General features: G+C 41.5%; 1 protein-coding gene across 4 annotated transcripts in view; it reads left to right on the top strand.

Annotated features, from left to right (window-relative positions):
• The first annotated feature begins 1,908 nt into the window (after positions 1-1,908).
• USP7 (ubiquitin specific peptidase 7 (herpes virus-associated)) overlaps positions 1,909-21,761 on the top strand; it is a 35,427-nt gene continuing 15,574 nt past the window's right edge. Inside the window, exons 1-11 of one of the 4 annotated variants that reach the window (XM_015563799.1) lie at positions 1,909-1,975; positions 3,189-3,293; positions 8,746-8,944; positions 11,104-11,242; positions 11,880-11,968; positions 14,442-14,550; positions 15,426-15,556; positions 16,276-16,330; positions 17,306-17,386; positions 17,484-17,574; positions 20,055-20,137. In XM_015563799.1, the coding sequence (XP_015419285.1) occupies positions 3,251-3,293; positions 8,746-8,944; positions 11,104-11,242; positions 11,880-11,968; positions 14,442-14,550; positions 15,426-15,556; positions 16,276-16,330; positions 17,306-17,386; positions 17,484-17,574; positions 20,055-20,137 (1,020 nt within the window). In that variant the 5' untranslated portion in view covers positions 1,909-1,975; positions 3,189-3,250. Of the gene's footprint in view, positions 1,976-3,188; positions 3,294-4,026; positions 4,205-8,745; positions 8,945-11,103; positions 11,243-11,879; positions 11,969-14,441; positions 14,551-15,425; positions 15,557-16,275; positions 16,331-17,305; positions 17,387-17,483; positions 17,575-20,054; positions 20,138-21,761 lie in introns of those variants that run through there. The other 3 variants (XM_015563800.1, XM_015563801.1, XM_015563802.1) reach the window with 3 other exon arrangements.

Raw genomic sequence — 21,761 nt, 5'->3', positions numbered from 1 at the left:
TGATTTCTGTTGTTTTTTCTGTCAGCGTATATTTTGCATTGATAATGCGCCCCCCCCCAGCAGGCACCTGGCCTATCAGGGACTTTTATCTGTTTATTTGAGGCATTCCATATGGTCATTAGTGTTTGCCAAACATGTCTCCAGTCTTATTATTTGAGATTGTTGTGTATCAAAAAATTAGTGTTGTTCATATGGGCTAGATGAGAGTCAACACACCTGGGAAAATTCCAGCTGTGCGTCCACGAAAATTCAGGAGCAGGATCACTATATATAGCAATAAATATATGTATACACCAATCTTGCACCCCTTTGATGATAAGGAAGGCAGTTTATTATTTAGGATATTTCTGCAAGCCTAGTACAGACTTTTTGTGGTTATCGGGTACTTTCATTTAATTCTGGTCCAGGGATTTACTGTGTCTTAATTAAACTTTTAATCCTCTTGTGAACTAACGCCTTTATGAGGAGCTTTTAAAAACTGGATATTCAGTCCCTCAAGAGCTAGACTTGAGTTGCCAACTTTCTGCAAAGGTCCCATGGCAGTTGGTTGGGAGCTTCATGGGGCCCGTTGTCCTGGATTCTCATGTACTTGGTGGACCAATTAGGACTTTGTGCCCTTTCACATCCACTGACCCCCATCTTTATGCTTATGAAGGGTGGGAAAGAGCAAATTGGTCAGCCTAGCTGAATGTGTACCTTTGTGTAAAAGATGGGGTATTTTCCAGGAGAACCCTGTTCAACTGTTATTCTACCTGCCTTGCCTTCTGGGGTCAACTCAGAGAAATCCTGTCTTCATTAACAATAGAACAGGAGCTCTTGTTTCATAAAATATTAGACTCTCTTTATTCACCATATTGCATTTAATTCTGCCAAAAAACTGTGGTCCAATTTATTCATTTTTCCCAACCCACACTAAGGTGTTGTGGATGGTAATCCATAAGATCTTTTGAATCGATCTTTACTTTTATGAGCACCGTAATTTCTGGTGAAAAAGTGCTCCATCTCAAGTCACCAAAACAAATCTTTAAAAATACTTTCAGCAATAATCTGAATTCACTTGGATCTCAGAATCATGGCTCAGGCAAGTTATCACTTGCCATAGTTTATTAGATTGCTTACCCTTACATATCACCCTACTTTTAGGAGCAGTGCTTTGTTTTGTGCACAGAGAATTATTTGTCACATTTGCATTTGCTCATTATAAACCATACTTTAAAGCAATTGCAGTCGGACAGATTTAAACCAAGGACCTAAATTAAAAGTATAGGGCATGTGTCAAACAAATTACTTTAAAATTTATAGTACATTCACATGTGGCAGTGTGTCTATATGGTGAAAAATACTCTTCAGCTTCTATAGAACCTCTTAATAGTTTCTGTGTATTTTCTCAGTGCTTCTTTATTCATACAAAGAGAAAGAATAATTTACATATTCCAACATACTCTATCTCTTTCATAACAAAGGCTGCATTGATTGCTTGGTTCTTAAATTTTTTTTAACTTGACTTGAATTTTCCATATAGGTACCCAGCTGTACAATATTCTATCAGTGGATTGTGTGTTATTAATTTCATAAGCCTCCTCAAGACTTTTTTACTTTTTCCCCATAAAATATTTCTGTGGTATTTTCATGTAGTTAATTTTGGAGGATAACTGTGGGTGAAAGACATTTTGGCCACAGTACCTGATTTTTCATTGCTTTTAAAGCATGTTTCAGAGTTTGAGCTAGGTAAGCAACGGTAAAAGGAACTTCTCTTTGCCATATTTTCCCTCCACCAATTTTTCTGTCAGGGTGTAGTGGTCAAGGGACCACTTTAGAAAAAGATTTATTTTTAAGAATAGTTTTTAACTCATTGTTAATTTAAGTGTATATATTGATTTAATAGAACAACTTAATTTTAAGAGTATTAAGATTGGAAACGGTCTGTTGAAATGTGGTGGTAATGCCGGTTTCTTGGCTTCCAATGATTTCTAAGGTGTGTGTGATGCTTAAGAAGGGAAAAGTACAGTTTATATTCAGGAATTGGTTGAGAGATGTAACCTGATAGTTTGGGGTTTTGGAGTGTCTAGAGAGGGAAAGGGATGGTGCTATCCATGGTGCTGAATTGAACAGTGCTGATATAAATGCTGGAAAGACTGAAATATTGGAGGTCGAGGACACACCTATGTACATATTTTTAAAACTAAATCTCCTGTTCGTAGCTGAGGCTCTTTAATTTCTATAGAAGTGTCTGATGCCCCAGGGAAAGTTCAGTGTACAGCACTGATTAAATTGGGGACCAGTGTTAGTTGTAATGAGCTATTCTGATATGTGGAAGATGGCAAGGATCTAAAAATGTGAAATATGGCCCTTTTGACCAGTAGAGACTACCTAAGTCCTGGCTTTTCATCATTTTTCCCACTCCCCTCTTCTTTTACATCATGGACCTATGCCAGTGAAAGAAGATGGTTTTTAAATTAATTGGTAAAAATAGTGATGAGAACTCTAGTTAAAATTGACACCTTATATTTCCGAGCCATTGCTTAAAAGTTTGAATCCATACTTCTGATTCTATGTAAATGTTTTCCAAGACATATTTAAGCAAGCATTCAGAATAAAAAAATCAAATCATTTTATTAGTTTCTTGGTCCTTTCTGGGCCTGTTATACATGCCAATCCTCCCAGGGGCCTCCTTCCCAATTCCCTGTGCCCCCCAAAAAGCACACGTTTCAGGGTTTGAGCAAGTTGAGCAACGGTAAAAGGAATGGTTTTTGCATGGATTTATACTTCAGTTATACAGTAATTATCCAGAGACTTTGAGAATGATAATTTAATATTTTAAGGTACTGATGTGTATCTGTGTTAAAAAGATAGAATGTTTGTACACTTGTATATATTTCATAAATCAACATTTTCTCTAGGATTGATTGGTTTTAATGAGTAAGAAACCTACTTCAAAGTAAATATCATTGCAGATGGAGCAGATTACTATGTGGTATAGTGCATGTTAAAGTACATTTAGCATTTTGGAAATCAACCCAAGTTCATATTTAGTAAACATACTAATAAATGCCTTTTGGATTAGGGTGCATTTATTTTGACACAGTTTTAACTTATTAGTGCCTAGAAATCATCAAAAGTACCAGTATAGTTTTATTTAATTTAAGTCAAGAAGGTAAAAACCATGGAATTTCTTTGTTTCTTTAAAGCTGGAGATACAGATGACCCACCAAGAATTACTCAAAACCCTGTTATCAACGGGAATGTAGCCATGAGTGATGGGCACAACAACACGGAGGAAGACATGGAGGATGGTAAGTACGTGTGGTTTGCTTACTTGCACCAGACAGAAACGCTGTCAGAAACACAAGTAGATGTGATGCCTATTTCTTCCTCAAGTTCTTCTGAGTTTCTTAAAAGTAGCTAGTTTTTAGGAGGTTGTGCCTGAAGAAAAATTGGGCATTGAATTGGTGTTGAGTTCAAGATTACCTACAAATTTCAAGGTAAGTTGATTCTCCCCAGCCTAGGTGGGAAGGTTTAAATACAGAAGTTTATAATTATATAACGGGTACACAGGCCTGCAATTTTCTGGCCACTGTTAGTATTCAGAATAACTACATGTTACTCTCCTTTCCTTCTTGTTGGCAGCAAGATACTTTCAGACATTGGAACTTGGCTTTCCATTGCATTCTTAGTGCATTGTGTCTACCAGTTGTCTGTACCCCACTCCTGTTAGGTGTGAAATCAGACCAAGCTTTGGACTTCATTCTCCCACACTAACTTTAGGTCTATATCTTCTATGCAAAAAACATACGCATATGTACATGCATGGACATTTTATGCCTAGGGAATCGTTTTCTTTTGAGGCAGTTTCTTTTTTATATTTTATTAGATTATATGACCTATACATTGGCAAGGTCAGAAATCGTGAGCAGGTAGCAGCCAGTCATCACTTTATGCAGCCCCTGGAATCTTGCAGTGTAATATGAAACCATGTTCTGTCAAAAGCATGTCCATCAATCCTCATGAGGGTTGTGTCCTTCCCAGGGGTGTAACGGGGCAGTTGAAAGAAACCTCATCAGCCACGGGCTGCACCACCAGAAGGACTGCTGTTCAGACCTCCTGCCAAAAGTTCAGCCTCCATGAGAAACTGCAGCCGTAGTTGAGATTTCTCTGACAGTGCGGTTTACCCCCTGGCAGCTGGCTGAGGCAATATCTGAGGAAGGTAAAGAAGAGTGGTCTAAACCCCGCTGCTTTATTACCTGTGGAGTGCGCTTTCCACTCTAGACCAAGGGCAACGGTGTGGGTGTGGTCTCTGGTTGCTGGGCTTTTGGTTTTATTTTAGACACCGGAGATGCCAAAAGTAATTCAGAGAGTACAGTGGGAAGGCACAGCCAGGTCTGATGTGCCAGGTGTGAGTGAAGGATCAATCCTAACCACTTGTGGAGCAATAGCTTGCCCAACCCAGTCACAGCACACTCAGTCTAGTTTCCACAGAGCATTTTCAATCTGATATTTCCACTGGTGTTTTTATGGGCAGAGGGCGTGGGCGAAGGCACAGGTGTAGATAAAAGGGCATATGTCTCAGCCTCGGCTCTGTTGCCTTTTTGGGTGGGTCATTCTTTGTTGTAGGCGGCTGTCCTGTGTATTATAGGACATTAGTGTCATACCACCCTCATCCCGCTAGTTGTGACAACCAAATGTCTAGATACTGCCAGTTGTCTCTTTGGAGCCAGAATGGCCTCATTTGTGAACCACTTGTATGAGATCTTAATGTATGTAAAATCCCCTTTCTCGCCAAGTAATTTTACTAAATTATCAGTAGTAAGTAATGATGCTGAACCATAGACCCTAAAAGTGGAAATGCTCCTGTTGTGAGTTACCACATGGAGAAAGCATATTACAGGAGAAAGTAGAGTGGTCTTCAATAGCACTTTCTTCCTGGTTTGGATTTTAGGTGCTTTTTGAAAGACCCAGGAGTAAGAGAATGAAAAAAAAAAAAATCATTTCTATTTGATGGCAAAGGGGGCAGGAGGGAGGTGGTTCTTGTTCTAGGCGTAGAAGCCTTAAGGGCAGCATTTTCCCAGCCACTGTGTGTATTTCAAAACACTCTTCTGTAGGACATAAGTGTGTTGTGAATCTAGGAAGTTTGAGGAGTGCTAGGTTAAACAAGTTTCTGTAGTTTAGGTCTCTGAGTCATTTGGTATCCCAACATCTTTCTCCAAAAGACTCTCTGTTAATGATTCCCCAAAACTCTGGACTTTAGAACCCCTTTTCCCTGAATCTCCTTTTAACACCTCAATCTGGAAAACACTGAATTTCAATGATCAATGCCTTAACTGTGCAGAGAGGCCTTAGTGTAAGGCACATTTCCTATACAAAAGTTAAGTAGCTAATACACAGTTTGGAAAAACGTTTGTGGGGTAGAGGGCCTAAATCCTGTTAACACTGAGTTGTGGACAAGTATCAAATCATTTCCTAGTTGTGTGCACCTACTGTACTTTGATGTTAGTGTTTTACTGTCTTTGCTGAGATGACCATGAGAAGTTTTAGAGCAAGTGTAGCCTCGGCAGGCCTAGAGGAATCTAGATTGAGATTGTTGGTACCCATGAAACAAGAAATTTCTGGGAATTCACTAGGGCTTTGTAAAGACTTGTATTTGAGGCTTGATACAATCAACTGCAAGAGTGCCATTTGGGAAAACTTCACTCTAACCTTTCTGATTCAGAAAATCCAAGTATTTTATGCTCCTCTACTTTTTCACGAAACTAAACCTCAGGCCAGTACATTGGCCTTTGACCTGTGAAGATAAGGTTGTTGGAAGAATAGGCATAATGGTAGCTGGGGACTAGATGGGAGCTGCTGCTGCTGCTGCTTTTCAGAGACAGGATGGGAAAGTAGCGGGTTATCAGGTTTTCTGATTGAGGATGTCTGATGGCAGCAGTTAACACAGCTCATTGTTCTATTATTTACAATAGAAAGATTCATGGAGTGAGAGGTGCTCTGTGGCATCCTGGCAACTTAGAGTCTTTGTTTGGATGAAATACTAACACTGCAGGATGTGGGGTATCCTTCATAATTCCAGGTTTACTGCTTTCTTAAAACACTTTTAATTTTGAAGTCATTATAGACACAGGAAGTTGGAAAAATTGTACATAGAATCCCAAGGACCTTTCATTTATTTTCTTGGGCAAATACTTATATTAGCCTGTTGTAATTCCTTATAGGGCTGTAGCAGGCCAGCCTTATCTGTCCAAGGTGGGTTTCAAGTAAGCTTCTCTTGTTTTGACCTTTTTGTAATCAAAATAATTTGAATTATTAAATTAGTATAAATAATTCCCAGTGATAGGGTAAGATTTCTATTTACTTGATTTCTATTTATGTTAAATTTCCTGTTTAGGAAGATAAGTTCTAAGACTGCCTTCAGTGTGAGGCAGAATCTCACATCTAGTGTATAATTCACCGAGTGTGAACTGAGTCCCATGAGCCAGGTTGGCACCAGGCTCAGGGCACTGAGCCTCTGTCGGGCCTGTCATCGCGTGGACTCGATGCCATGCTCACTTCACTATTGTTGGGTCCTATTTAACATTGAAAGATGAATTTAGAAATCGACTTAAATTCTGAAGAACAGAAAAGCACTGATAGGTGTCAGTTTTTAATCTGTATAAGAATCTAATCCTACGGATAGCTGAATTGTATCTGAAAACAAAATCACAATTAGAAGAGAGGTGGGACCTTGCAGCCTCGAAATCTTTAGGCCCCAGGAGTGAGGGTCCTAGGGTGTTTTTTGTTTGGTTCTGTTCAGTTCTTCAATCAGTGTAAAGCAGGTCAGTTTTGTTGGGGTCTGTGTTTGGTGGAGTGTTAGAATGGCTTCCTACAAACAGAGGCAGGGTCATTGTGCTTAGTGTTGGACAAATCTTGAGTATTAAAACTCCCGTAGTCACTTTGTAAAACACCTTGAATAAGATGAGCCAGTAAACCTCAGGGAGCCTCAGTTTCCTTGTCTGTAAAGGGGGAATTAAGTACTGGCTGTCCTTGCTTACCTTGCAGGATTTAAGTACCACTCAAATGTGACCTCTGTGTCTATGCAAAAGTGGCCTGCTTTTCTCCTAAGCCATCCCATACACCATTCTCTTCAGCAAGTTTCTTGCCTTTTCAGTGGACTTTATTATCCATTAAAGGGATTAGGGTTGCCTGCCACTAGGAGAGGCTCGAATTCAGAATGCGATCACCTCTTAGATGTGACTAACCCCCGCTCAGCTGCTCTCCTTTTAAAGGGCTTCACTGTAAACTGCCGAGCAGTGTTATGTGTAGGAAAAATTCTTAGGGATGAAGAAAGAGAGTTTAAAAGAAGGTAAAAATGCTGTCACACATACATTTGGTTTTTCTTTTTTTGGTAAAGAATATTAACCTCTCATGAGGACTGATGGACATGTTTTCCTAAGAACAAATCAGTCACAAATCAAGCAGTTTGTGTACACTGAGAAGTCTGTTTCCTGAGCACTTGGCTGTCTCGGTGCAGTGTAGAGACTGAAGGATGAAGGGAGGGAGTGTTCTCTTAACCCGCTCTTCTTCCCCTAAGCCTCCAGTCTCATTGGGGACCTCAGGAGCCAGTTGGGCAGGATGTCAAAATAGCACTGATTCTTAAACCCTCCATGCCCCTTCTATTCTGTAAACTAATTGTGGCTCCTCAAGGTGTAGCCCTTGGTCCCCTGCCTGTCTGAACTGTTCCAGTCAGCAAGGGGATAGGTACAGAAAGTGAGAGGAAGCATTTAGAAACATGTACCTTGCTGTGGCAGTTTTACGATGCTTTATTATGAAGTGCTGGCAGTGATAGATTGGCGGGTGGCCTTGGGAGGACCACTCCTTCACACAAGGAGTCTAAGAAGTGTCGATATGGACACTGCTGGGTTTATCAAAGCTAATCTGGCGCTTGTGTCAATTGTAAATGAATAGCCACCATCAGTAGAAGCTGGAATTCTAAAGTTTGTGACATTAGTTGAATGTCTAACAGGCACTACAACAACACATTGCTTTTTATTGGAGAAAATCCTAATTCCTTAAATTTCCCTTTAGTATCATTGAGTAATAAAGAATACCAGTTTTTTTTCCTTTCTTTCTTTCTTTTTTTTTTTTGCTAGGGAGTCCAGGCTGATTTTTCACAAAAATTATGAACTAATGAAGTTATTTAACCTTTATTTGTAGGCTAACTTTTCAGCAATCTTCTTGTCTCTAAACAGTGCCGTGCTTCCCTGGGAATAGCCCTTTACCCGAAAGGCCACCTATGTTTGCAAGTTCAGCACCCCCTTCGTTTTTCCTCTTCAGCTCAGCCTAAGTCTCAAGGCTTTCTCTCCGCCCCCAGGGTCAGACCCTCACCTCCCAACCCCCCCCCCCCCCCCCCCCCCCCCACAACCCCTGACCTTGACAGATGTCACATGTTTCATCCCTTCTCTCCAAAGCTCCTCCATGCACTAAGAATTATCTGAGAAGACGTAGAATAGCTGTTCTTATCACACTGGACTCTTAAAAATCTAGGAGGGAAGGCAGGTGTGTGTTGTTAGCCTCCTGAATTTGGGGTTTCATTCACACAGAAGCTGCATATCATTGTGCTGTTTTAGGTTATTAGTAAATTGGGCTGATGTTATTTTTCCAAAGAGCTAGGTTTTAGCAGCTAGTTGATGTTGTGTAGAATAGTTTATTCCTGTTTGTTGGTACTTTCAGGGCTGTTTTACGGGCTCTGATTGACAGTCACGTGTTTTCTTGCAGACACGAGTTGGCGCTCCGAGGCAACCTTTCAGTTCACTGTCGAGCGCTTCAGCAGACTGAGTGAGTCGGTCCTTAGCCCTCCGTGTTTTGTGCGAAATCTGCCATGGAAGATTATGGTGATGCCACGCTTTTATCCAGACAGACCACACCAAAAAAGCGTAGGATTCTTTCTCCAGTGCAATGCTGAATCTGATTCCACGTAAGACAGTTTAAATGATGCAATTACAAATCCACAGATAGTTATAATACATTTGGCCTCTTTTTGAATTTTTTTTTTTATTTCCTTAAGCCTCTACAGTCCTTTGATTTTAAATTAGATTAAATACATTTCCCTCTTTAAAACTCACCGGTAGGTATTATATCCAAACTAAAAAGATATGTATTTTTCTTGCATATACAGAACTAAAGTGTTTGTATGAACACGGAATCAGGGTCCAGTGGATTAGCTGAATGCTGGTTACCAGGCTTAATTCCTTTTCAGCAGTAACTCTCAAAGGGGAAAATTTGGTTAAGAAAAATTATTTAGGCTGACATCTTTCTCATTTTGTGTTAATCATTTCATATGGGTTATTCAGAAAATTCAAATGAAAACATTCGAGGGTTCTACAACATGAGCCTACTTGGCTTATTTTAGAGAATAAATTTTTATTCATGTAATTTCTAAAAGAGGTATACTATAAAATGTCTTTAGAAAGAAGAAGTGTCTTTGGTGGTCCCTCCATTCAGGTAAAGCCAAAGATTAGAGGTTTCACATTTTCTGCCTACTTCCAAAAGCTTCTTTACTCTTCTTTCCTTTAAGAACTGTCACTGTTCAGCATTTATCAGTTCCCCTAGTTGTGACATGTTTGAAGGGATTCCAGATCACTGTCACCAAGCTGCTTCCTTGGACCACATCTGCATAGACTCCCTTGTCACCTCCTGATTGTGGCTCTTTGGTGCCCCCTGGGGAAGGTTGTTCCCCAGAAGGCACTGGTTCTAGTTCTGTCAAAGCTCTAGGGAACACAGCTCATTTTATTTTTTATTTTTGAATTTTTAAGAAGTGCCAAGCCCATTTTATGGTGCAGCCAGGGCTGTATTCAGATTAAGAAATTTTTCCCCTATGTTCACATTGTGATCAGATTTGATGAGTATTGGGCTAGATTCTAGTCTAACAGCTTTAGCCTGAACAGTTGGGAAGCACAGTGAGCCGTCCACATCCAGCATAAGGATCCAGAGCAAGTGGAAGTGCCGAGGTGACAGCCCTGCTGTGCTAGGTATTTCAGTGAGTTTGCAGCCCGTTTAAAGTTCATTCCTTTATAAGCTCTACTTGCATTGTAAACCTTATGGTGGACTTGTAAAGTGGCATATCTTTTTGGTTTTTAAAACATTTTTATTTTCTTCAGAGAAAGGAAGGGAGAGGGATGGAGAGATAGAAACATTGATCTGCTGCCTCCTGCACGCTCCCTACTGGGGACGGAGTCCGCAACCTGTGCATGTGCCCTGACTGGGAATTGAACCAGAGACCTCTTGGCTTATGGGTCCTCGTTCAACCAGTGAGTCAGACCCACTGGTATCTTTTTTCTTTATAAACATCGATCCAGAGGCCCTTTTGTTCTGCTCAAAACGTGACTGACAGCAGCTATGGTCATGTTTCTTGATTGTGATTCGGTACCCATGCTTAGAGTTTCTCAGGAGGCCTGTGTGGAAGGTGCTTTCAGAACTTGACAGCCACAGCACCTATGAGCCACCAGGGGCAGGAATAATGCTTAGAAGTGATGACACCTTTATTAGTAGAACCATTTTTTCCCTATTCTTTTCTTTCTTTCTTTTAAATGTATTTTTTGTTGATATCAGAGAGGAAGGGAGAGGGAGAGAGAGAAACATCAATGATGAGAGAGAATCCTTGATTGGCTGCCTCCTGCATGCCCTCCCGCTGGGGATTGAATCCACAACCTGGGCATGTGCCCTGATCGGAATCAAACCTGGGACCCTGCGGTCCGCAGGCCAACACTCTATTCACTGAGCCAAACCAGCTAGGGCTTTTCCTGTTCTTTTGAAAGAATATCAATAGAACTATAATCTGACCCCAAAGCTGTAGTCTTTTATAAAATCTAAACATGTATTTTATAGATACATCTATAAGAAACTTGAAGTAAACTTTTGAAAAATTAATAAATAATAAAACCATGGGTTAAGTCAGTACAGAGGGGCACCCCCAAACCCTTTCAGCCTTTTTCTCCATTAAAGGTAAATGTGTCTTCCTCAATCCCTCCAAAAGAGAAAAACAATAAGTATGGGAATTTTTGTGTGCTGTGTTCTTAAAAATGTAAACATCAATGAAATATGTTACCTAAGTCTTAGATTATTTTCTTTAAACAGGTCGTGGTCTTGTCATGCACAAGCGGTGCTGAAGATAATAAATTACAGAGATGATGAGAAGTCATTCAGTCGTCGTATTAGTCATTTGTTCTTCCATAAAGAAAATGATTGGGGATTTTCCAATTTTATGGCCTGGAGTGTAAGTAACAGTGGGTTTAGCCTGAATAACCTGAGCATCGTTCTGTGTTACCCTAAATCTTTTATTTTTCAAGGCCTTCTATTTATTTTAGAATAAGTTGGCCAGGTATCTATATGTGGTTTTGTTTCTTGGCTAAGCTTTTAGCAGGCAACAGGACTCAAGTCTCAACATTTGGTCAAAATTGATAAGTTGGTTGATAGCTTTCCTGTTAAGTACATTTCCTTTAAAAGAAATAATACCAGTTGGGGTCCTTTCCTGAGTCAGACATAGTGCAGGGTGGTTGTAGGTACCTTCCTGAATTCTCCAGTCAGTGCATTTCGGCTGCTTTTTGCAGAGGTGGAAATAGTCTCCTAGCATGGGTTCCTGGAACCGCCCATCCCTGCTTTGATGAGCAGACACTGATCCTTCAATTTCTATGCGGTGGCCTTGCACCCCCATTGCATCTGGGATTCCTCCTTTTGTTTAGAGAACAGTTTAAAATAAACCAAGAACACTACAAAACGAAGCATAATTGGGATGCTTGAAAAAGTAGCATTTTAATTCATTAAGCACAGGACACTGGGATAATTGTCTTGCTGGAATGAAGGGAGCATTCCTGTGATCTTATGCAAGTTGGATATTCTTTTCTTTTTTATAGGAAGTGACTGATCCTGAGAAAGGATTTATAGATGATGACAAAGTGACTTTTGAAGTCTTTGTACAGGCAGATGCTCCGCATGGAGTTGCGTAAGTTTTTCTTTAATTGGGTGTTGTTAATGTGTTTTGTGCTGTAGTGAGGGCAACATTCTCATACTATCAGAGATGCATGTATTCCACAGATAAGCACCCTGTCTGTGCTGCCCCTTGGCACACATGGAACACACAGACATATATGGAGCTTCACATTCACTGCTTTGTTTATTAGATTTATAGAGCAGTTTTCTTATGCAAGACCCTGCTGTGTATTAAGAATATAATTACAGGGTCAACAAGACAGCCTTGGGTTTCTGTCCTCAAAGAGTGTACATGCTGGTCTGGTAATGGAGTAAGACCAGTATGTAAATAACTACAGCAGGAGTGACTCTGTTTTTATTTTGAAGAGGTCAGGGATGTACAACATGGGAGCATCAGCGTGTGCTGAAGGGGCCTTGGCCCACTGAGCGGTGAAGTAGTGAGTGGGGTGCCACAAAGCTTAGAGGACGGCCTGCTAGGAGATGTGTCTGTTACTCATCCAGGAAGGCCTGTGTGCAAGAGGAAGTGTTGGCCTTAAAGAGTGGATGGGTGACTGGGTGATGAGGAGGGACAGTGGAATTTGGGAGTAGGGAGAAAACATGAGTGAAGACAATAGCAGGGAAGTTTGGGATTGGGCAGAGTATCAGGAAAGTGTGCAAAGTGGAACTGAAGGCTGAGATGATAAATTGGGATCGTGTTATAGAAGACCAACACATTTAAAATAATATATTTCAGAGAGGAAGGAAGAGGGAGGGAGGGAGGGAAGGAGGGAGAGAGAGAGAGAGAGAGAGAGAGAGAGAGAGAGAGAGAGAGAAACATCAATAATATTTCAGTGATGAGTGAATCATTGATTGGCTGCTTCCTGTCCACCCTCCACTGGGGATTGGTATCGAGCCCACAACCCTGATAAGGAATCGAACTGTGACCTCCTGATTCATAGGTCGACATTCAACCACTGAGCCACTTCAGCTGGGCCCAACACACTTTTTAAGGCCCAAAGCGAAATAATAACACTCTCTCCAGAAAGAGGTTAAGTGACAGACAGATTCTAGTGTCTTGCTTGTGATATTTTGTTTCCATACGGCCCTGCTCTTGGTCAAGAGTGCACCATTGGTTGACCTGGATGGAATGGGGCAGAGAGCAGTAGAGTGGCCCTGAAGGAGCTGGTACTTAGTCCAGGTCCTGGCTAATGTGGCCTGGGGGTGGCACTGGCAATTTTTTTAAAAGCAGATAACATTAATTAGTTTTATGTTAATTGGACCGATACAGGAGGAATTAGGCTTTTTTCTGAGTTGCCTATTCAAAACACACACGCTGTATTCTAATATCAGAAGTGGAGGGCTGAAGCAAGGTATTGCTAATTTTTTTGATCTCCTCCCCACCCCCTTCATTTAAAAACACTTATCCCTATGTCTCTTGTCTTAAAAAGTAGATTGGGGTTTTCAGCCTTACCAATCAAAACATTAATTGGCTTAGCCACACTTACCAAAACTTACTCAGCCATTATCACCTTTATGGTTATAGTTCTTAAAATAACAATCTGTAATTTGTGATTCTTGCATTAAAAAATTACTTTTACACACATGTGCAAATTTTAACTGGGCCATTTTGACACACCTTGAGTGTGTTTGCAAGGCCATGAACTAACCCCTGGAATTCGGAGTACTGTTGGCATTTGATCTCATAGTAAATACCTCCTCTAGGATTGGTCACACTTAGTGGCAGTCACATTTATATCTTTGCACTACACACACACACACACACACACACACACACACACACACACGGGAAGGTGGAGATGGAGGTGGGGGATTGTCCTGCTTTCAAGTGTTATCCTCTTCAGCTTCCTGTTTTGGCGGGGGTGGGGTGGGGTGGACTGTTAACTCTGAGGGAAAAAAATATATCTTCTAACCAACCACCAAAAGAAAAGACTAAGAGAAAAAGCTATAGATGTTTAAAAGTATGCATCACAACTTGCCAGGATACATGCTTATCTTTTCTGTGTATATGATTACAGAAAAGAGGGGTCTCAGCTATTTCCACTTCTTGCTGACTACACATGACCTAATGTGCATGTAATAGAACCACAGTGGGTGTCATTTTGATAGAAGTATATAGAATTTAAGCCCTGTCTGTGAGTGCTGATCTTGGTAAATGATGGCAATGCTGCTATCAGCAGACAGTGTTTTAAGCTGCTTCTTGAACACTGAGATTGAATTAGCACTGGTCCACACACTTGGGCGGACAGTCAGTGACCATTGAAGGGAACCCTGTGATAAGAACTCTTGGCCTTGGTGTCCTCCATGTCACAGGCCTAGTTGATGAGTTATTACCTTGGAGGGATGCTTGGCCTTCATTCCTGTGTCAGGATGGTGGGAAGTGAAATGTTGGCCACCATGTTGACATCTCATCGAATCGCTCCACACACATTGCAGAAGCAAGGGGGTGTCCTGTGCAGTTTTCCCTCAACCTCAAACTGATCTTGTAGGTGGGATTCAAAGAAGCACACGGGCTATGTCGGTTTAAAGAATCAGGGAGCGACTTGTTACATGAACAGCCTGCTGCAGACTTTATTTTTCACAAATCAACTACGAAAGGTAAATGGATGGTATTTCTCTCCCCAACCTCCACCCACCCTTTTCTCTCAAGTGTTAAGGCACAAGCAAAACTCTCTCGCCAACTTTCGTCTTATCTTCCCGTGTCACAGTGCTGTCTCCAGAGAGGGCCCCTGTGTTATGCTTGTGCATATTTTTATTCTTCAGTGTTTGGACACTTTCAAAGCTAACTGGGGTGATCCGAAGTTCTCTACAGCTAATAATCCTAACTTTGAGCTAGAAATAATATGGGTTTGTTTTAAATCTGAAAGCCATGAACATCATTTGAAAAGTTCTTTATAAAAAAATTCTTCAGTTAGAAAACTACTGGCTGCGACATATAATTTTCAGCTATTATAGGTAAAACTGATATTTGTAAGAATAGTTAAGCCAGAACAAACCTCCTTTGAATCTAATGTAGGAGAGAGCCGTGAGCAGCATGGAGCAGTGCAGGCAACACGGACTCCTGGTTGGGGGGCACCACTGGCTGGTCTGCTGGCTCTCTATGTTTGCACTATTCTTCTAGTTAATTACCATAGAAGGATTTTATCCTGGGGATAGCTGAATATGGATAGTTTCAGTAGCATTTGTTTCATCAAATCTTTTGTTTACAAGTAATGTTAAGTTTAAAAATGTTGCTCCGAGAAGTATGACATGAGTGTGGTTCTCTTTTGGATGGTGAGCTATAGGTAATTAAAAAAAATATTTTGTCTTTTTTTTCTAGTTTGTTTCTAAAGACTTTTATGATTTTAAAAAAACAAAACACACTTTGTGGCCTATTTAGGGGATAACTAAAAGCCTTTATTAAACTACCTTAGCCATTGTGATATTAGAAAGTATACTTTCACATCAAATTTCACTTTTATGACTTCTTTTAGGCCGTGTACATGATGCCAACAGAGGGTGATGATTCATCCAAAAGTGTCCCTTTAGCATTGCAGAGGGTGTTTTATGAACTACAACACAGCGATAAGCCCGTAGGAACAAAAAAGCTAACAAAGTCATTTGGGTAGGTATTCAAATCTGCCTTCCCATTCTGCTGCTTTTCTTACGGATGAGTGAGTTGCTAGAAGAAAGGGAGCGTAGTGTAGGCATTTCATTATGTCGGAGTGTTTTTATCATTGCATTTTATTTGACCTCTTTGGAAAATAGGGGGTTGGTTTTAGAAAATTGCTTGAGGAATAAGTCACCACTTAAAGCTTTACCTGTCAGGAAAAGGACATGTATAGTTTTTAAGTGAATGTGTACTTACTTGTGAACATGACCTCTCCTTGCAGTAAGTTGTTTAGAACAAGATAAAGTTGTGAACATTTGAGTGTCCTGATAAAACTTAGTTTATCTTTTAATTATAACCCCCCAAATAATCTTCTCAGAAAATGAATTTAAGAATAGTGGCCGATTATTTTACTGTGTAGTTTTTTGGTTTTTTAAAAAAATATATTTTATTGGTTTTTTACAGAGAGGAAGGGAGAGGGATAGAGAGTTAGAAACATTGATGAGAGAGAAAAATCCATCAGGTGCCTCCCACTGGGGATGCGCCCGCAACCAAGGTACATGCCCTTGACCGGAATCGAACCTGGGACCCTTCAGTCTGCAGGCCAATGCTCTATCCACTGAGCCAAACCAGTTTGGCTTGTGTAGTTTTTTTTTTAATCCAAGCTGCTTGTTAATTTATTCTTATTTGAAATGTCAAAGTTTCAATATAAACGTTCATTTTCTCTTTCCAAGGTGGGAAACTTTAGATAGCTTCATGCAACATGATGTTCAGGAGCTATGTCGAGTGGTAAGTATTAAGCTATCATTGTATATTACTGACATCTAATATTTTGAAACACTGTCTGAAGCTGTTTTCAAGTAAAACCTCAGACCTGCCTCATGTCACTATAATTCAGATATACCCATCTTTGTTCAGGACCAAAATTAGGCCAGAAGGAAATAGCAGTATCTAGTTAAAAATCCAAAAAGGATGAAAATAAGTTATTTGAAAGAGAAGTATGAGGGGAAACTTGTATTTAAATAGAGGGCAACATACGTTTAATGTGTTAACCTGGAATATCTACCCAAGTTATTATAAAAGAAATCACAGGTTGGCTACGTAGCCATCCTGACTGCCCTGCTGCACTTCAGAAGGGTGACTTCTGTTACTGCCCTGCAGCGTCCAGGCCCCTCCTTTGCACAGATGTTCTGGTTGAGGCAGAGCTCTGTGTGGGTGATTCTCCCCCAAACCAGCTCTAGCCAACCAGCAAATCCCATTCTTCCAATTGTAATGAAAGACACACAAACACACAACATGACGTGGCTATTCAAGGTGATTGGCTGGGCAAGGTGTGTTTTCTTTTTTGCAGCACTAGCTGGGTTGAATCCAGTTCATTAAATATCCATGGACAAACCAGTCAATCCTGTTGACAGGCTCAACCTCATTAATCTCTTGGTGTGGACCAATACGAGTTAAGTTTAGTGCTCAATTTACATGCTTTTCCACAGAGGTAAAATGAATATAAAAAATGCTTCTAAAGGCACTACAGATTACTAATTCATTCCAAAGGCTGGATAGAGAGTTAATCTCAACTGTTGCATGTAGATATTTTTGTAAATATCCAACCAAGGAAGAAAATTTTATATATTTTTGATAATTGCATGCCAAGGTCATAATATTTATAGTCTAGAATTTGACCATTGAAATTTCCTAGTCAAGTTGCAAATTACTGTATATTTATTAAACATAACATTTTCCTAAAGCCAAAATTTTCTCTTCCAGTTGCTTGATAACGTGGAAAATAAGATGAAAGGCACGTGTGTAGAAGGCACCATACCTAAATTATTCAGAGGCAAAATGGTGGTATGTGGTGCTCTCTCTTCAAGAATGATTTTAAAATACTTAAAAAATACTAACAGTGTTCTGATTAATACTCACATCATGTCCTCTTCCTTTATAGTCCTATATCCAGTGTAAAGAGGTGGACTATCGATCTGATAGGAGAGAAGACTATTATGACATCCAGCTGAGCATAAAAGGAAAGAAAAACAGTAAGTTGTGTGCACGCAATGGCCTGCTGCCTGTCTGGTAATTTCTGTTGCGGTTCAGTGCTTCCTTACAGAAGTGCTTGTCATTGAACTGGAGCATAGACAGCCATGTGCCCAAACGCTGCGTGCACAGCTCACCCAGTGAACACGCACACGCAGCCCTGCCCGGCCCTTCCCATCACTGCCTCCTCCGCAGGGGAAACCACTACTTGAGTTTCTAACGTCCTGTTATAGGTTGTATTTGCATGTTGTAAATATTTATGTAGGATGTAGTGCTTTTCTCACTTTGCTCAGCATTATTTCTGTGCAATTCACCTATGCTGCGAGTAGCAATAATTTGGTCATTTTCATTGGTTTACAGCATTCCCCTTTGGAAATGTATCACAAGAGTTTTGAAACCATCTTTTCTTGATAGATGTCTGGGTTGTTTTCACTGTGAGGCTGTTAGGCATAAGCTCCTTGGCCATGCTTATTTCTGTCTCCAGGGCACATACATATTCACATTTATGGTGAGTGGGTTTGCTGGCTCACAGGGTACACACATGTTAAGCTTAATAGATAAAGTCAGCAGGTTTCCCAAAGGGGTTTAGCCCCCCCCCCCCCCCCCCCCCCCCAGCAATGTGTGGGAGCTGTCAGTTACCAGATTGAATGTTTTGGTGTGAGAAAGGTGCTCTCTGGGTTTTAATTCACACTACAGATCATGAACTGGTCACTTTTTCCAGTACCTATTAGTAATATGGCTATCTTTCTGAACATAATGGAATACAGTTCATAAAACTTGCAGCCAAGGACATTAAGTTATCATCACCTGTGTGATTTCTGTTGCATCACCTTTGTCATCTTCATGGCTGTGTTTGCCGGCTTTGTGGTATGCCTGGTAATCTTTCGTTGGATGCCAGCCGTTGTGATTTTGATGGGCGTTTGCATGCGCTTAATTGTGCCTTTGTTCTAGGGCACAATTAAGTTACTTGTCAATTTGTTTTTTTCAAGTCTTGCTTTTCAACTTTGTCAGGTGGGAGCACAACAGTTTTTAGTTCAGGGCTAATTTGTCCTCACAACTGAGGCAACACCTGAGTTTCAGCCTGAAGTCCTAGGAGGCTTTCCCCTGAGGCAGGAGGGAACACAGACCAGCCTCAGGCCGGTGTGAGCTCTGGGGCCCGTGCCTCTATCGGTGAGGGGGTTTGTCCCCCAGCCCCAGATAATGTCCTCACTCTCCTGAGTACAGTGACCTGCACTCACCGAAGGCTCCAGGATCCAGTGTGCGCCACTGGCCCTCTTCCTCCACAGCTGTCTGCCCTTGGGCTCCCCATCCTGCACATTTGAGCTTTCTTGGCCCCTCAGGCCTGTTTGAGTTTCTCCTCCCTGGAAAGTACACTAGTTGGGATTTAGCGGGCTCTTTCAGAGGTCACCACTCTGCACTGCCTGTCATCCGGAGTGTGGGCAGTGTTGTTTTCCATGCAGCCCAGGGTTTTACCGGTCCAGTGCAGGAGAGGAAGTCCGGCTCCTGTCACTGTCACCAGTAGCACAGGAGCCTTCCTGTCTGCACGCCAGTTCTGGGTGGGGTCGCTGAGGGTTCCCCCAGAGTGGGGCTCGCCTTTTCACTCTTTGTGTGTAACAGAATTTCATAACTTAAGTGATCACCAGTGTATCAATCTTTGTTTTTTGTGTCCTAAGAACATCTGCCCTGAAGTCATAAGATATTCTCTTATCTGTTATTGTTCTATCTTTTCTGTTTATCTACAACCCACCTGTAATAGTTCTTTTTGCATGTGTGGGATGTTAAGATTGATCGCCACCCCTCACCTCTTCCCCTTGGATGTCAAATGGTCCCATCATATTCTCCTCATTGCTCTGCAATGCGGTTTAATAGACACTTACACGATACTTAAAGTGCATATTGTATTTGACATGCGTATGCTTTGTGAGGGATTACTTTCATCTGATTAGTGAACACATCCGTCACCTCACGTGTTTCATTCCTGCATTTCTTTTGCAGAGAACACTTAAGTTCTACTCTCAGCACATTTCAATTGTACAATATGGTTTAAACAACTATCGGCACCATGTTTTACACTAGATCCTCAGACCTTACTCATGTTATATCTTAAAGTGTGTGCCCTTCACTACCCTCCCTACTTACCCCCCCCCCCATTCCTTCTCACTTTCTACATTCTCTTAATAATTGTCGCTTTATAGTAAGTGCTTGGGTCACAATTTGTTACTTGATTTTGTTAAAATCTTGGAACACTGACTCCATGTTATTTTTGTAAGAACCTTAGGAAACCATGTCATGAGCATTTAGGCCTTTGCTGGATTAGTGAAGGTGGTATGGCAAGTTTAACTGCTCTGTTCGGGGCTGAGAGGTACTGCTCGCAGTCAGTTACATTCCCTTCCCTGGCATTCCTAAATGTATGGCGTTGGCTTTATTGTAATCAAAGCTTTACTGATAATTTCGGCTGACTTTTTCCTTTCTCTCTTTAAAGTATTTGAATCATTTGTGGATTATGTGGCAGTAGAACAACTAGACGGTGACAACAAGTATGATGCCGGGGAGCACGGCTTGCAGGTAACTTGGACATTTGTACCAGTGTGTTGGTGTAGCTTTTCACTTTCTTCTCAAATCTTTTGCTTAATTGTGAACTAACAATTTCCTCGTAACTTTCTATATGCTGCTGTTATTTAGAACTCAAAAGGATTTCATATCTTAGCCTAGACAGTATAAATTAGAGAGCTCTGAGTGTGCGGCTGGTGGGGTTGAACGGGAAGGGCTAGGAAGGTGTCAGCAGGACATCGAAGCAGTTTGTTATCAGAGGTAGGACTGTCACCTGGCACACCTGAGGCTCTGTCCCCGTGTTTGACGACTTTTCCAGTTCACTCGTTCGTTACTCTGTCTCTCCCGTTCCCGGTGTCAGTGCATGGGCTCTCCTCAGTTCCTCCTAGTCACACATAGAATTTCTTAGGCACGTGGAGTCTGCATTTGCTGGTGTTAACAGTTTTCTGGGGATCCTGACTCCAGAATGAGGAGTCATTTTCTGTTATCTGTTCCATGATACTTGGTGCCCCACTTGTTTCCACATTGCCCTTCAGGAGTTCTGGGCTTCTGGCAGAGCAGGGAGCGTCCACGGTCGGATAATTCGTGGTACTGATGTGCCATTTAGCAGTGGGCCACAGGCCTGCTCTTCTGCTTGGTCAGGCCACTCGGGACACCAAGCAGTAAGTCACCTGGATGTGCCAGGACATACCTGTGTTACTCAGGAGAGTTGCCCTTACCCACACTGGATATTTGGGGTCTGGGCGAGCAGTATGTATTTCAGCATCATATTCTCAGGGGACAGTGGTGGAGAAATAGTTCTTTTATTATTATTTCAGGGTGTATTGAAACCATACCAGTCCTTTGTGTGGCAGTAGATTCTGGGATTTGTTTTTCCTTCCAAATGCCCTATCCCCTTAAATATACTAATGCACATCATAGAGCATTGCCAAGTAGCTTGCCTGACACAGCTACCAGTTCCTTTAGGTGGTCGTTAAAGTGCCGAGGGAAAGTCTGGGTTGGAAATCAACCCGATGAGGGTCACAGGTGGCCTGGAAGTGGTTGAGTTGGCAAAGGCTTACTTTTGAGAGGGAAAAAGCATTGGCTGAGGTGGAGCAGAGATGGGAGAGGCGTGAGCGCTGTGCAGGCACAGGCCCCGGAGGAGCCGAGTTTGGGAGTTGGGGTGTCTGCACAGGCAGCAGGGAGAGGCCATGTTGCTGGCACTGACTCGGAACGTTCTTCAGATGTGGTCTGAGCAGTAAGTGCTGTGAGTGTGCTCCACAGTGTGTGCTCCACAGTACGATGAAAGACCGGGGCAAGGACGCTGCTCACGGAGAGTCCCCCAGCATAGCCGCTCACCGAGTGGCTCTGTCCAGGTCTTCCTAGCACTCCTTCGCTTGCGTTACTGCATTTGCTCTTAGGCTTTTCCACCTGGTCGTTTTTCCTGTGTTCCTCCTTATTTTTCATAGTGTTAAATGACTATAAAATATGTCAGAAAGTGACCAAACCTTAATTTACTCAACTATTCCCTTGTTGCTGGATAGCAAGATAGAATGTCATCCTTAGGGAGCTCTCACATGCAGTAAATATACAGTGGGGCCTTGACTTACAAGTTTAATTCGTTCCGTGACGGAGCTCGTAACTCAAATTACTCGTATGT

The sequence above is a fragment of the Myotis davidii genome, unplaced genomic scaffold (assembly GCF_000327345.1).
Source record: "Myotis davidii unplaced genomic scaffold, ASM32734v1 scaffold639, whole genome shotgun sequence".
NCBI lineage: Eukaryota > Metazoa > Chordata > Mammalia > Chiroptera > Vespertilionidae > Myotis > Myotis davidii.
Note: the sequence above shows the minus strand (reverse complement) of the source record. Positions and strands in the feature narration are given on the sequence as shown.